The following is a 16600-nucleotide window of genomic DNA, read 5'->3' as shown; positions in this document are numbered from 1 at the left end:
TATTGGGCAGACTAGATGGGCCAAATGGTTCTTATCTGCCGACACATTCTATGTTTCTATGTCCAGACTAATAGGAATCCTAAGCTGGCCTTATTAAACCTCACTGTGGCTCTATTTGCCCAAAAAAATGGTTTTTATAACTTGTCAATCACTTATATAAGGTGCCCAAGGGGAGGTCTGTTAATACAGGGTGCCCGGCCGCACCCCTCGCCATCCGGTGCCCAGCGCCACCTTCTACTGCTCAGCGCCGCCTCCGCAATCCTCCCAAGCGCGGGATCTGGCAGAGGGACGGGGAGGATTGCGGAGGCGGCGCTGAGCTGTAGAAGGCGGGGAAGGCGTCGCTGAAGACAGGGAAGGCGCTGGGCACCGGACGGTGCGGGGTGCGGCCGGGCACTCTGTATTAACGTACCTCCCCTTGGGCACCTTATATAAGTGATTGACAGGTTATAAAAACCATTTTTTGGGGCAAATAGAGCCACAGTGAGGTTTAATAAGGCCAGCTTAGGATTCTTCTTATTAGTCTGCACATGAGCATATGTTTAGGTTAGAGGGGTTAAATCTGATGACAGAATCCCTTTAAAAATAATCATGCAATTTTCACACTGGTCACTAGGCCTATAAAATATCAAGACCCCCTGTTCATTGAGAGCAGCCATAGGGGCCATAGACACAATGGGCAGTAGGGGGCCTCATTGACTTTTATAGGAGATTTTTCTAGGCATGCTTTGTGACCTGTAAAGGGGTCAGGAGGAGGGAGTAGATAAGCTGTGATGTCATCTATTGTGAAAGATGGATTCTGTGTTACCTAGATCTTGTTTAGCTAGTTTTCTAGCATTTTCTTTACTGTAGTATCTTGGAATTTAATTTTCATAGTATTATTTTATTGTATATTTGTTAATGATATTACATTTAATGAAGTATGATCACTGCATATACTGTGTTTGAACCATATGTGCAGTAGATCAATCTATAGAAGTATTTCCATATTTCAGTTAGGGCTCATGCACACGCTGTAAGTGTTTAGCGCTCTGTAGATCGGCTAAACACGGATCCCGGGCAGGCGCATGCCACCATTTATTTTTAAACTTGAACAAAATGGACAAGAATAGGACATGTTTTATTTTTTTGCGGGGATGGACAGAGTGGACATACGGATGCGAAAAGCACACTGAGTGCTGTTCACATCTTTTGTGACCCCGTTGAAATGAATAGGTCCACATCCGATCTGCAAAAAATGTGGATCGGATGTGGAACGAAACTACGTGCGTGTGCATCATGGCTTCATTTTATTGGCTGAGCAAATTTGTTATGACGTACCTAATTCATGTACAGGTTATGTACAGGCTATCTGTAAAGTATCTAGTTTAACAAATCTTGTACCATTATTTTAACCCCTGTAGGGCCAAGCCAATTTTGGCCATCATGACATTTATAATTAATCAAGGTGAAAAGAGAAAATTAGGAATTAATATCTATTAAAAGTGATGCCTGGTTACAAAGATATTAATCTATGATGCCCAGGATGGTGCTCCATGACGTTTCTAGTTGTCCATCTATACAACTCTGTTCTGATGGCCAAGCATGCGTGGTAAATCTTGCATGCTGTCCTCTATGAAAGCGGCAACCTTCACCGTGCACATGTGCTTTTTTTTTTATTACATCTCTTTACCTCTCTAGCTTTATTCAAGCTTTGTGAAAGTGGGGATGCCCAAGGAGCCGCTATATGTGAGGTTCAGAAGCAAACTGCGCATCCCAGCCGGCCGAGGTGAAGAAAGCTCATTTTAAAATAGTACAGCATACAAGATTTACCAGGCATGCTCGGTCACCAAAATGGAGTCACGTAGCTGGATGGACACACTGGGGGGCGCCATCTGGAGCATCCTGGGTATATCTTTGCAAGGCATTACATTTACTAGGTGTTAATGGAAAAATTGCTAAAATTACTATTCTTTAGCTTCATTAAATGTAATTGTTATACAAACCCTTTTAAGACCAAAAATATTTTTCTTCTTGCTTTCCATCAGCCATAATTTTTTTCTGTAAGGCTTAGACAGCGGTTCTACACCAGTCACTAACACTAGACAGCGAGGTCATTGTTAAGTTACGGACTGCCAGTATTTCCCAGTCAGCATGCTGCAAACTCTATACAACTCCATTACAGATATGGAAACTGTCCAGTTGGCACTCACAAGACCAGATTTGCAGCGGGCCGTTTGGTGCAGTTTTCTTACATTTTGTTTTCTCTCTTTTGTTTTCAAACCAAGTTCAGATGTGAGTTTATGGGGAAGGAAACAGCCCTGTTCAAGTCGTTGAAGTTGGGTTGCATTTTTTTTTTTAGTGCTTCATCCTCCATATTTTAAAAATTGGTGGGGGTCCTGGCAGTCAGATCCCCACTGATCAGTAAGGCCACGTTCACATCTCCAGTGAACATTTGCAGCAGGCAGAAATGTTGGGTTTTGACCAGACTAATACTGCTGCATGCAGTGGTTTCTGTCCGGCCACCAGCCGGCATTTATTCCGGATCATGGCTAACGGAGATGTGAACGCAGCCTAAGTTATAGCACATCCTAGTGAAAAATCTTTACTGTTTTTCTGTTTTCACATGAATTAGTCGAGTTCACATCACCGAAGCAACATTGAGGCACTTGAATGGAGCCTACTGTGTAGAAGATGGACATGGGGAGCTCAGAGACCCCTACTTGAAAGAAATGAACATTAAAACCTACCTAGTCATTGATCCAAGAGTGAGTATGATGTATAACATTGTGTGTATGCTATATATGCAAATGTGTGTGACTTAACACCCATGGTTTTGGACTGGGATGTTCAGGCTCATATAGGCATGATGGTCAGTTGGCCATATAGTGTAGCATCTAACTGTACAGGGCAGGACATGATCACAATAGTTGTTATAAGTCTGAACAATGTCATTATTTGCACACTTTGTTCTTTTATTGGTTTCCAGGCAGAAATCAATCTCTCATTGTGTCAACATCAAGCCAATTAAACTTTTTTTTTAATCGTCATTTTTATTTATTTTGGACAAACAAAGCAGATAGTTTTGTAATACAAACAGTCCAAAACCCCTCCCTGATAAAGCAAAGGGGATAAATACGGAGCAAAAAAGGCAAAGAGAATAAATCCGCCAACTCCCTATCCCACAAGAACAGCACCCACCTAGCATCACAAGATTAGGTCTTAGCCGCAGATGGGCATGTACAATGGACACCTGGCGATCACAAAGGCCGACCTCAGTATTGAGGAGAAATAAATAAAACCCCTTTCTAGAATATTGTGATTGCAGCATAAATGATGAAAAAAGTCTGTATCCCCTCCCCCAACTTATGTCAAATCACATTGCCCCTAAATAAGCTCAGGCCTATCAGTCTCTCGCTCAGATGCACAACAACCGTCGTGATGGACGCTCTGGCGTTGCAATCCATGGACCCCATATAGATTCAAACTTTTTGTCTGACCCTCATTTATGATCAGATTACTTTATTCATGCGGGCAACAAACTCTTCTCCTATTGGCAATTACTTTTTCTTGCCCGAGAAAGTAAGTCCTCTCTGTAATATTAGATTGCAAATGCCCCAGAATACATACCATGGGCTCAGCAGGACGACGCATCCCATACACCACAAAAATAATGTCCAGGATTGCCCACCAGGATGAACCCAGAGCAGTGCACTCCCGAAACATATGGAGAACATGAGCATCAGAAATGCTAAATCTAGGGCAGTCAGATGTCCTCCGAACCCATATAGGGTGAAGGGAGTCTTATACACTCTGTGAATCGGAAAGAGTTGTGAGAGTCTATGAGTTTCACAAACTGTTAAAGACGGTCACATAGTCAAAACTTCCGATTATTGTGCATCTGTTAAGGGACCCACAACTCGTGTCCATTTACTCTGTGCTTGCAGGGGAAATTGCTCATGATAAAATTAAAACAAAGATGATAAAAATTGGAGATGACACCTTGGTGTCTCCCCTAGACATGACCTGCTCTATTAACAGTATGAATAGTGAGATCTAACATTTTGCTCTGCACATCTAAGGCATGACGGAGTTGTGGATATCGATAGAAGATGGGATTTAGGAGCCCAAGCTCTGACTTCAGGTGCTGAAAATTCTTAAAGGGGTTCGGCCACTTTCTGACTACTCTTGACTAATGTGAATGAAAGATGTCTATATGGCGCCTACTAATATAGCCTTTGTTGATATTCTGTTTTCTTTAGCTAGGGATTAGGTATCACCAATTCCCCACAATCTTTACCTCTTTGTGAGGTTTCCAACCTGATTCTTTGAAACTGTCTATTGAAAATTGAGGAGCGAAATAGACTTTTTATTTTGTAAAAATAACGCATTGGGTTCCAGATACAACTATTATGCTGAACATATAGGAATTGCAGCATTAGCACCATGTTGATCGGGTATAGAGAGTGGGAGCTTGCACCAAGTAGTTGTTTTCTGAGCACTTTTATCCAGTAATGGGAGCAAATTAAGAGTGATATATTCCTGAGGCTGAGAAGATACCTGCATGTCTAGGTAGTTAAAAGTGGATGCTACCTGAAGTTGGGGCTCTATGTTCTAGACCGGGCTCAGGCAAATGGTCCAATGGAAGCAGTACTGATATTCCAGTTAATAGAAAGGCCAGAATAGGTGTCAAAGTCTGCAATTAGACACATTACAAATTACTAAAAAGCAGCAACATATGATCTGCATATAGTGCAATTTTCTCCTCCAAACCTGTGATGTCCTAAGATGTATCAAGCGGGCCAAGGGTTCAATGGCTAATACAAAGAGTAATGCCAACAGGGGACACCCCTGACGAGTAGCCCTCCCAGTACAAAGGATTCAGACATCAGACCATTAGTTCTTATGCGGAGACACTGTAGCTGGTTGACGAGGTGACCACTGGCCAGATTCTATTTGAAACTTAGGGGCACATTTATTAAGACTGGTGTTTTAGACGCCAGTCTTTATAAAACCCTGCCAGACTCTCCATAACTTTAGTGCATCCAGTGCCAGTTCTAAATGTAAGACAGCTTCCGAGCTGTCTTACATTTAGACATTTGTCTACGCCTGAAACAGTCGGCCCATCTCCTTCTCCGCCCACAATTTTAGACCTGGCATGAGTGGGTCAAAGTCGCCGTTATCTTCGCCTGAAATGCGCCTAATATACGTGTATTTCAGTATAATAAATGACCCCCTTAGTTCATTTGATAACTAAAGCAATTGAAAAGGAAGATCAGCTTTATGGAACTATAGAAATATACCATATCCACATGGGATGAGCTGTGTGTGGTATCATTACATGTCTACATGTCTATGCAGATGATTTGGAGCTTTGCATCAGGAAAAAACAAAGCCCCCAACTACTTTGAATATATATAAAAAATAATTACCAGAACAGAACTATCAAGATATAAAAAATAAAATAAAAGTGATGTTGAAGGTTGGACTGCACTGCATTTGACTGTGTATTTAATAACTGTTTTGTGTTATTTCTAGTCAAAAGAACGCCAGATCCAGAACCACCACATTGCCAGGACGCGAGTAAATGATGGTCTAAAGGTTCGACCGTCAGTCCGCATGACAAGATATTTGGAATCATGGGGGGCAGCAAGACCTTTCTCTCATCTTGACTCCACTGAGCCCTCTACCACTGTGACACCTGTTACAAATGGAAAGCCAAAACGGGTTAGTGGCTTTCTGCTATGTTGCACTGTTTACTAGCATTTTCGTCTGAACATATGATTCATTTTTTTTATTTGAAAAAAAAAAAAAAAACTTTTGGAACTACACAGAACAAAGTTCAGCTAGCCATACATCTAGTATGAAGTCTCATATCGCCGATCCCTCTTTCCCCTGTCAAGTGTTGGGAGTCGGGACACAGAGGGGGGTTGGCACCTTCATAGTGTAAATGGTGTATGTTATTTCTAAAAACTCCTTATCAATAGCACAGAGATGCTGTCCTCTATGAGCGCTGCATGTATTAGTGACCGGCACAATGATTTCAGTGGTCAGACTATAGTGTTTTTTTATTTTTAGAATACTTTGCATTTTTTATTTGTAGTAGGATACCCGCACTGCTTAGTTTAGAATATATCTAATGAAGCTTAAGTAAAATGACTTGGGGGTCGCAACTCAACTGGGCGTTCAGCGTCTCATGTACACCGACCTCTTATATTGTTTTTATAGTAGGCATGTCGGTAACAATTTTATCCCTTGAAAATAAGAATAAGTATTCCCTGAGAATGGATATGCGCCATCTCATACCATCAGTAATAACCTTTATTAACATCCCTAGCTGCAAGGAAACAACATGTATGAATCCATAAGATATGTTATGGAGGATGTTGAATTATTCAGGTGGTAGGACAATGGTCAGGAATCTCCACGTCCAGGGCAGGACCTTACTATAGAAGGAGGGCCCAAAATGTAGTCTTGTCAGCGAAGTGGGCCCTGATCATGGGAATTAGAGCTCATGCACACTATTGTATTTCTGGTTTGCTTCAGAGGTATGGGACAGCAAAAAGTGCATCCGTGTGGCCATTCTGAAAATTATAGAACATGTCCTATTCTTGTCCATTTTGTGGAGAAGAATAGTCATGTACACTAGGCCTCATTCTTTACCATAACAGAATTAGTGAAAATATATTTCGCTTTTTGATTACATTCATTGTATATGAGTGCACAAACTATATAAATGAAATAATATTGTAATATTTACTTTTGTAGGAAATTGCTCTGCAAAGTATGGGGTGCCAGGTTAATACAGAAAGGTATGAAGAACTGCTGACTTTTTTTTCTTTAAAGGAGAAACTGAAAATTTAATTTTTGTCAAGAAGATCATTTCTGTGTTTGTAACCTTTAAGTCCAGAATAAGAAAAACAAGGTTGGCAATAAATTTAACATGTGATCTCACTCCAATAAACAATATAATTGTAACAGTTTTGGGTAACCAATGTCTCCAGCGTCTAGGAATTGGAGGAGAGAAATAAGGAAAGAATATTTTTCATCTGACCTTAGATCAGAGCCCCAAGCTCCATCAGACCTTCATCAGAACCCCATCAGACCCCAGCCTCCATCAGTCTTAGAATAGACACCCATCATCCTCAGATCAGACCTCCATCAGCCTCAGATCAGACCCCCCAAACTCCATCAGCCTCAGATCAGACCTCCCAAACTCCATCAGCCTCAGATCAGACCCCCATCAGCCTCAGATCAGACCCCCATCAGCCTCAGATCAGACCCCCATCAGCCTCAGATCAGACCCCCATCAGCCTCAGATCAGACCAGACCAGCATCAGCCTCAGATCAGACCAGCATCAGCCTCAGATCCGACCAGCCTCAGATCAGACCAGCATCAGCCTCAGATCAGACCACCATCAGACTTCAGATTAGAACCCCATCAGACTTCAGGCCAGACCCCCACCAAACAGTAAAAAAAAACTTTCCTCGCTTGCTCTGGATGGCGCTGCCACGCTGCAGAACAAGGACTCACCGCTCCCTGCACCACACCTCTGGCCTGTGCTGCACTGTGATCTAATGTACCACAGTGTCAGGTCATAGTGCACACCTACAAACATGCACTACCTCCTGACTGTGTACAGAGTGGAGCCTGGAAAAAGACCAGGGAGGATGAGTAGAGCTGGTGCCGTGCTGCCCTCCCCTCCTCGTGCCTCCTGTATGCTAAGTTCTTCCATAATGGAAGAGTTTATTAGCATTCAGAATACGATATTACACATTCAAAGTCTGTATCAGTATCAACAACAGTCCAGCAGGCTGGCATCACCTATTTATTGAACAGGCTTGGAATGGTGTATGAATTTATTGTACCTGGGCAATCGGGGTCCTTTGCAGGTTTACCCCCAGACCTGTCATAAGGAAAGAAAAAGTTGACACAGATCTATACAGTAGATACAATAACCTATTTTATATATATATATATATATATATATATATGTGTAAATTTAGCATACATTAAAACATGCAAGGATTGGCCATAGACCTTACAGGGAAATTTCCTGGTGGGCCAATGCCCAGGGGGCCACCTAAGACTTCCTCACAGCCGGCCAGTGAAAGTTTTTGAAGATGTATCTTGTTCTGCTGTCGGCAGTATTTTGTGATGGACCGTGGTATTTGGCTCTTTTGGGGTGGTATAATATGCCACAATATGGTATTGCTGGCCCCGACTGCTTGTGTTAGCCCTGCCTTCCATCAGTTTGGACCCGACTACAAAACAGGGCCACTTTTAATATTTTTTCCAGGGCCACTTTAAGTTCCCAGTCTGCCCCTGCATTAAAGGGGTTGGGCCACCTGGGACATTGATGGCTGCGCATTCGTGTCTCCTCTCTGTTCACTTTGGGGTCCCATTCTGCAGATAGGAGTGGGTCCCAGACGTGGGATCAATGTCCCAGCTGGAAATAAACCTTAAACTCGTCAATGGCTTTTGTTGTGTCATTTTAAAGCTTTCTGAAACCCGAGTATTTTGCATGTTAAACATCCATTTAATAATCGCCCCAGATGTTACAGCTTCACAGCTAAGCTTTGTCATGACATGATGATAGCCATGTAATGACGTTCAATTGTTCTTTATTTAGGACTGTTTCACAAAAACGGAACCAGGAGGAAGAACTTCATGACAGAATGCTGAACACAATCGATGGCCTCAGTTCGGTGAAGTAAGTTCCCTTTTTACTTTAAAAAAATAAATAAAAAAAAAATAAAAAATACCCTACCATAAGCCGCTTCTTGTGCCTGTATACAATATAGAGAGTAACTGGTGACAGGACATTGACCTTGAATGAGGGGTGTGGTGCACGGTTACTCTCCATTAAATGTGTTTCATCTATGTCTTCAGCTTTGCTGGTTTCCTACATACAGTTAAATGATAATGCAGTCTAGTGTCCACCATGGCTATACCATATACATAGTCCTCGGCTTGTAACAATCTTTTTGGGAATCTTTAAATGGATTATTACCATTGCATAACGTGATGACATATTGCTCAAATGTGCTATGACCTGGTTGGTGAAGGTCCCGTTGCCGGGACTCATCTGATCTGGAAACAGAAGATGCCCAGTGCTCTCTCGCTCAGTGACATGACCACCAGCCACGGAGCTGCAGCACTGATGTTATAAACTGATGGAATAACTCTAAGGCTGGGTTCACACCTGAGCGTTTTACAGCTCGTTCCTACGCGCTGTAAAACGCTCAACAGGCAAAAAACAATGTTTCCCTATGGGCATGGTTCTCACCTGTGCATTTTACAGCGCGTACAAATGCGCTGTAAAACTCCCTACGCCCCAAGAAGTACAGGAGCTTCTTTGGGGCGTATTGTCGCGCGTAACACCGCTGTTTTTTATTGTGGTCAATAGCAAGAACGCACGGACGACGCGCGTTTCCAAAATACAAAAACACCCCAAAATACGCCTCAAAAACGCCCGATAAAAATGCCTGTAAACAGCGCTTATTGAATACGCTCAGGTGTGAACCCAGCCTAAGATATGTGATCACTTTATAATCAGTCTGTCATTAGAGGCCACCAATGAAATTAACGATGAAGTGGGCACAGCACTGGTGTAGTGACGTCACCCAAATCCCTGCACAGCCGGGGGCCTGGAGGAGCTGCTGTGCAGGTCAAGTTTTGAAGAGGACCTTCGTTCTCAGCTTCCATGGCATCCATGGGAAAACATCTCTAATAGTATATATACATGTGGCAGATTTGCTGAAGAGCTTTCAGATAATTGTGACAGAAGTTTCTGCAAGAAATGTGAAGCTTATGTGTCAAGACTTGCTAAAATAATTAAGATTCTCAGATTTAGGCCTCTTGCACACGACCTTATGGCTTTTTCTGTATTTTGCAATCCGTTTTTCATTTTTTTTGTCGCAGTAATGTTTCCGCTTCTGTTTCGTTTTGCAATTCCGTTTTTCCGTTTGGTTTCCATTTGTGATCCGTTTTTTTGCGGATCGGAAACAGAAGCATACAATAATGTTTAAACAGTAAGTACATAAAAAAATTGGGCTGGGCATAAAATTTTCAATAGATGGTTCCGCAAAAATGGAACAGATACGGAAGACATATGGATGCATTCCGTATGCATTCTTTTTTTTTGTTGCAGAACCATTGACTTGAATGGAGCCACGGAACGTGATTTGCGGGCAATAATAGGACATGTTCTATCTTTGAACCGAACGGAAATATGGAAACGGAATGCATATGGAGTACCTTCCGTTGTTTTTGCGGACCCATTGAAGTGAATGGTTCTGCATACGGACCGCAAACAGAACCCCAAAAAACGGAACGGAAACAGAAAAAAAAAATTTGTGTGCAAGAGGCCTTACTAGGAGACTTGCAGAGCATGTTATTCATATGTGTCACTTGTTTGCCGTCCTTTCTTTCAGGCCCTGGTTTGGGAAATCTGATGACTTTTATGCATTCCTACTTTTTTTCACTGCTGATGGTCTAGAAAGAGAGGTAGGGAAAAATTTAATATTCTATATTACTTGTACTCTGCAGATGAAACAATAGTGCACAATGGGGGAGATTTACTAATCCTGCCTGATATTTAGACAGTGTTAACTTAAAGCGGTTGTCCAAAATGTTGATGTTGATGGCCAGTCTTTAGATATGCCATCAATATCAGATTGGCAGGGGTCTGACTCCCAGCACCTCTGCTGATCAACTCGCTGGAGTGCCGGGGCCTATTCCTCAGTTCACCAGTCGGATGGCCTAGAGCAGTGATGGCGAACCTTTTACAGACCGAGTGCCCAAACTGCAACATAAACCCACTTATTTATCGCAAAGTGCCAACACGGCAATTTACCTTGAATACTACAGTCCAATATAGAATATCTTCCATGTACTTTATCATTTATCTACAATAGCCTGCCTACATTCAGTGCGCTGCCTGTGCTGTTCATAGTGCGCCCTGCGCCGATGACTGACAGGAGAAGTCTAAGGCATATTGGTACACCATAGACTTTTTCCTGGGTGTGGGTGCCCACAGAGAGGGCTGTGAGTGCCGCCTCTGGCACCCGTGCCATAGGTTCACCATCATTGGCCTAGAGTCTAGACGCATCTCCATCTCCATCTGTGCTGCAATACCAAGCACAGCCACTCTCCGGTGGACAGCGATGTGCCTGGTAAGATGCACGCTGATCGGGGGGGATGCCGGGTAGTGGACCACCGCTGATCTGAAATTCACCTATTCTGAGCACAGGTCATTAATATTAAACTCCTGGAAACCCCTTTAAGACAGTCTAAAGATGCTACAAATGTATCTTGGTGGATCATGCTGCATGATGAACTCGGTCCATCCTGCTAAAACTCAAAAACTTCAGTTTTACATAAACTATTGGTTGGTTTATCTTGCGCCAAAATTTGGTGCAATTTTGCACATTCCTTGTCTAGAGAGGTGCAAAAAGTGACTAAAACACTAAATAAATGTGGTGCAAGGCTTGTACACCTGTTTTGGCCAAAATTGAGCGAGCCTTCTGGTGCGTTTAGCTCTGTAAATACCCCCATTAGGTTTGTTCATTAGCACGGCACAGTTTTGTGCTGCGCCATCTTACCTGACTGTATTGTGTTAGCGGTCAATAACATGGCTTCTACCTTGTTGTATTATACTGACTAAACAGACCCTCCGCAGTGTCACAGTAATAGAAGTCACTGCCACATTAATCTGCAATTTAAGTGTCACCCCGACACATACAGAAACTGGGTGCAGACATGCGCACCCTCATATGTGCACTTATTAGGCCTTTCACAGATCCACCAGGCTCCCTGGTGTTTGATTAGATAGGTGGTCTGAACATAGTTTATGTCCTTAAAGGGGTATCAAAAATCCAAAGTGCCCTAGATAATAGCCCAAACCGTGAAGTATTTCTATCCTGTGACATGTACTGGCTGTATATCATTTATCTAACCTGTTCACCATGATGCGCCTCCCTGGAGGAGCTCCTCAGACCGGCCGTGTGGGCGGAGCAGCGGCAAAGTAAATATCCCAGCATGCATTGCAGCAAGCATGTTCAGAGGAGCGGTCACGTGACATCCACTTGTGTTTCCATAGAGAAAATAGCCCCTCAGATAATATCAATAAGGGTCCATATGAAAGGGGGGGGCGTGGCAATGCCAGGGAGGGGGCGTGACCAGTCGCCCCAACAAATTTATGTTCATTTTCGCCAGTTTTCTGACTCAAATGAAGCCAGAAATCCACGGCACCTCTGAGCTGTCATAGATTTCTGTTTAGGTGCACGGACTGCCGGAGGAGGGGGGCTGTTGAGCGGGGGGACAGATCTTTGTTGCACAAGAGCTCTGCTGAATACATTTGTACAAATCGATCTCACATAGAGAGGAGCCTCCTGTCTATCATCACACGACTAAGGCTTCACACTAGCGTTAGCAGGGTCTGGCAGGCTGTTCCCCTGACGGATCCATGCTAACGCTAGCCCACGAGTGCCGTCAGAAGTCCGCTCCGGCCCCATTCACATTCACTGATGCCCAGCACGCAGTGTTTTTTGTCCGGCCGCCTCTCAGCATGTTTGCCGGGCTGTGGCCGCACCTCCGACCTGTCCACATTAAAGTGAATAGGGTCAGAGCGGACTTCCGGCGGCACTCGTGGGCTAGCGTTAGCATGGATCACTGTATACAGTGTACGGGGGTCACGGATCTCTATATGCAGTGGTGGGGGTCAGATATCACCATATACAGAGTGCAGGAAGGGCACATATTTATAGACGGTGAGACCAGTGACTGCTGCTGATATCACTGACCTCAGCCATACTGACAGCTCACAAGGGGTTAACACTCCTGAACTCTTGGTCTGGCTGTAATATCATGTCAGTGCTAAGAACACAGAGCAGAGGGGCCATAAACAGGACAGACACTAGGATTGCTCACAGTTTGTGGTCCACAGCACTTCCCTGGCTCTGCTACATCCTCACAGGTTGGCAGGATCCTCTCAGCACAGGGGAAACAGAGCAGTCAGATCAGCCATCACAGCTTCTCCTCAGTCTCCCTTCCTCCAGTGTGGCCGGACTAGAGGGCGCAGCCTGGGGGGAGGCCAGCTTAACGAGGGGAGGCGCCAGCGAGCGAGGCTAGGCAGGGATTGGTCGGTTTTAAAATATAGGGGTGGGGTAAAAGGGGGGAGGCCTTTAAATAGGGTGGCGGGAGAAGAAGAAGAGGCCATTTTTAGAAAGAGACCAGCAGGCAGGGACACAGAAAAAACAGCAGCTAGCTCACCTAATAATGGCAGACGTTGAAGGGTTAATTCGCCTGCTGTGGGAGAAGGCAATTGCGCATGGACCGGAATAGGTGCAGTCTCAGCTCCAGGGCCTGCTTAGAGAAGGAGAGATAGGGGACGGGTCCCTGCAACAATAGACGCGGCGGCCACTGTGCTCACATCCGCCGGTGCGCCTCACGGCGCCAGGTCAGGAGCCCCACCAGGGACCCTCCAGGGTTTGCGCATGAGCAGCAGCCTCCTGCTCTGTCGTCCCGCCGTGGGAGGAATCCATGTCTACGGTGGGACTCCGGCAGACTTAAGATTCTCACCAGAACTCCCTCTGCTGGCGACTGTAGTGGCGCAAGAGCAGGTTCGTCGGATCCCCTGTTTGTTGCAGGGGAGGCTGCTTGGGGCAAACGTGGGGACATGGATAGGGCTGTCTTCCCCTGCAGCAGTGGGGGGTGGGGGGGGCTGAGCCATGTGTGCGGGCAGCAGGATGCTGTCCCCCCTCCCCCCCTTCATGAGTGCCGTTGCCAACGTGAGGTCGGCGGTGGAAAACGGGCAGCACATCTGTTCCAGGGTCCCTGGGAGCTGCATCATCCTCTGAAGATGGGTTGTCGCATCCTGAACTATTGGATGGACGGGCTACGGGAACAGCGTCTGGACGGGATTCAGGATCTGCGGCTGGTGGGATAACAGCACCCAGGCAGCCTGGTGAGTTATCATGGGGACCTTTCCTATCTTTCCTTAGTGCCTTTGGGGGTCGATGGACATTCCGGGTACTTGGGACGGGGGGCAGGTGCAGTCCATACACAGTTCGGGGGTGTCACGGGGGGACGGGGACGCTGTGTGTTCGCTTGAGGAAGAGTCGGTTAGGATGGATGACGCTGCATGGGGGAGGTTTATGTGTGCTTTAAGGGCCCTTTAGGAGCACATTTAAAACAAGATGTAAGAGATTGGATTTGGAGTATGTTGACATTTTTTCACTACTTTGCCTGGAACGTTTTAAATTGGACAGGGCCAGAAAGGACGACGGTAAAAAAGAAGAAGAAGAAGAAAAGTGCCGGTATCGCTTGATTCCGCGCACTTTTTCTAATTGGCTGCAAGCTTTTGCTATTTTAGCCAGTGTTATTGGGGAAAAAGCGCCCGAATGTTGTTTGGCTCATTTTTTGCTACCTTGACACGATTAGCGAAGCATACTGGGTTAATGGTGGTCAAGCGTGGCTCCGCTATGACGAACATTTTCGGCAGCGGATGGTGGTGCGTCCAAGCATTCGCTGGGACCACGTGGATATTACGTTATGGCTAAAAGTCACGGCACCGGTTAGAGCGGCTCAGTCCTTTCGGAGGGAACCAGGAGGATCCGGACAATCCACGTTTACTACGGCGTCGGCCAAGGGACTGTTTTTTGTTTAATGAAGGAGGATGTAAGTTTGGGGCGAAGTGCAAATTTAATGCACTTCTTGTGGGGGAGCACATGGGGCTAGTAGATGTTTCAGAGGAAATAGGCAAAAAGGGGAGGAAGCTGCTTCAAAAGGTGGTGACGCCAGTGCCTTTGGAAGAGATGGCGCCATTTCTAAGTAGGTACCCTGATGGGGAGGCAGCGGGTTTGTTAAGGGAGGGGTTCTAGTTCGGTTTTTGCAATCCCTTTGTTCTGGGGGAAGCGTTTTTGTTAAAAAGAATTTTCATTCGGCGTACGAGCACAAGGAGGTAGTCACAGAGAAGTTGTTTAGGAAGGTGCGGCTGGGACGGATGGCGGGGCCATTTTCGGAACCTCCAATGACTGCTTTGTGTTTGTCACCGCTGGGTGTTGTGCCCAAGAAGTCATATCATATCCAAAGGGTTCGTCGGTCAATAATGGGATAGATCCTGAACTGTGTTCGGTGGTGTAAACATCATTTGATGCGGCAGTTGGGTGGGTAAAAAAAAATTGGAAAAGGGTCATTGTTGGCAAAAACGGCTTTTCGGTTACTGCCAGTACACCCGGACAGTTTACATTTGTTGGGTTGTTTTTGGGAAGGGAAGTTTTTCGTGGACCAATGTCTTCCGATGGGGTGTTCGCTGTCCTGTGGGTATTTTGAAACTTTTAGTTCTTTTTTGGATTGGGCAGTTGTGGATGCAGCCGGATGGTCTTCTATCATCCATTACTTGGATGACTTCCTATGCATAGGTCCGCCAGGTTCGATGGTTTCTCTTTATTGTTGCATACGCTGGAAACGTTGTTTGCGTGTTTTGGAGTCCCGTTGGCATCAGAGAAGACTGTGGGCCCTGCTACCAAGCTAAGTTTCTTGGGTATCATTATTGATACTGAGAGGATGGAATGTCGGTTGCCACCAGACAAGCTGGAGTATTTAAAAAACACAGTGCAGCGGGTGCAGCGTCTGAATAAGATTAAACTACGCGATTTGCAGTCGCTTTTAGAAAAATGTAACTTTGCTTGTCGGATAATACCGATGGGCAGGGTATTTTCACGATGATTGTCCATGGCGACTTCCAAGGCCTCATCATTATATAAGGTTGGGAAGGGAATTGAGAGACGACTTAAGAGTTTGGGGTTCCTTTTTGGCCTCCCATAATGGGCGGTCGCTTTTTTTGAGTGAGACAGTGAATTGTTTCGATTTTGAATTATTCTCGGATGTGGCAGGGGGGACGGGTTTGGGGTTTATTGCGATGGGCAGAGGTGTGCGGAAAAATGGCCGGAGGAGTGGTTTTCACTGGGTTGGGTGCGCAACTTGAGCTTTTCCCGATCCTAGTGGCAGTTTTCTTGTAGGGTCAAAGATTTTGTAACCGTAAAGTGCGCTTCCATTGCGATAATCTGGGAGTGGTTCAGGCCATCAATTCATTGTCTGCATCGTTGCTTCGTGTGTTTTTTGGGAAGCATTGCGAGCGGCGGCACGGCAGTACGGGCGACAGTTAGGTTTTGCAAGAGAGGTGGCGGTGATCTGTTGGCTAGGAAAAAGAGGTATTTATGGTGCTTGTATTTACATAAACATACTTCAATGTTTTAAATGTAAGTTTACATTGAAAAATCCTAATAAAAATCATCTTTGAAAAAGAGGATAAGTGTGGAGTAGTGTCTTACCGGAGATTCACAGGTTTGTGCGATTGGATAGACCCCCGGATGTGTTGGTGTTACACGTAAGCAGTAATGACTTAGGAGCAAGACCTTTCCGTGAGCTGATTAGGGATATAAAATTCGATCTGTTGCGGACCTGGGCATTGTTCCCGGGATTAGTAACCATTTGGTCTGATGTGGTATACAGGCATGTGTGGTGTGGGGCTCGGTCAGCAGACCGTTTGAACAAAGCCCAGATAAAGGTGAATCAGGCGGTGGGTAGGTTCATGTTGCTGAATGGGGCCGTAGCCGT

The 16600-nt window shown here is 45.1% G+C and overlaps 1 protein-coding gene across 3 annotated transcripts in view; it reads left to right on the top strand.

The window, feature by feature from the left end:
* ADCY7 (adenylate cyclase 7) overlaps positions 1-16600 on the top strand; it is a 194241-nt gene that overhangs the window by 157334 nt on the left and 20307 nt on the right. For all 3 annotated transcript variants that reach the window (XM_044270006.1, XM_044270005.1, XM_044270007.1), the window contains exons 10-14: positions 2612-2744; positions 5515-5703; positions 6745-6788; positions 8610-8690; positions 10414-10486. In XM_044270006.1, the coding sequence (XP_044125941.1) occupies positions 2612-2744; positions 5515-5703; positions 6745-6788; positions 8610-8690; positions 10414-10486 (520 nt within the window). The remainder of the gene's footprint in view (positions 1-2611; positions 2745-5514; positions 5704-6744; positions 6789-8609; positions 8691-10413; positions 10487-16600) is intronic.

The sequence above is a fragment of the Bufo gargarizans genome, chromosome 10, assembly GCF_014858855.1.
Source record: "Bufo gargarizans isolate SCDJY-AF-19 chromosome 10, ASM1485885v1, whole genome shotgun sequence".
NCBI lineage: Eukaryota > Metazoa > Chordata > Amphibia > Anura > Bufonidae > Bufo > Bufo gargarizans.
This window is presented reverse-complemented; position numbering and strand designations above follow the sequence as displayed.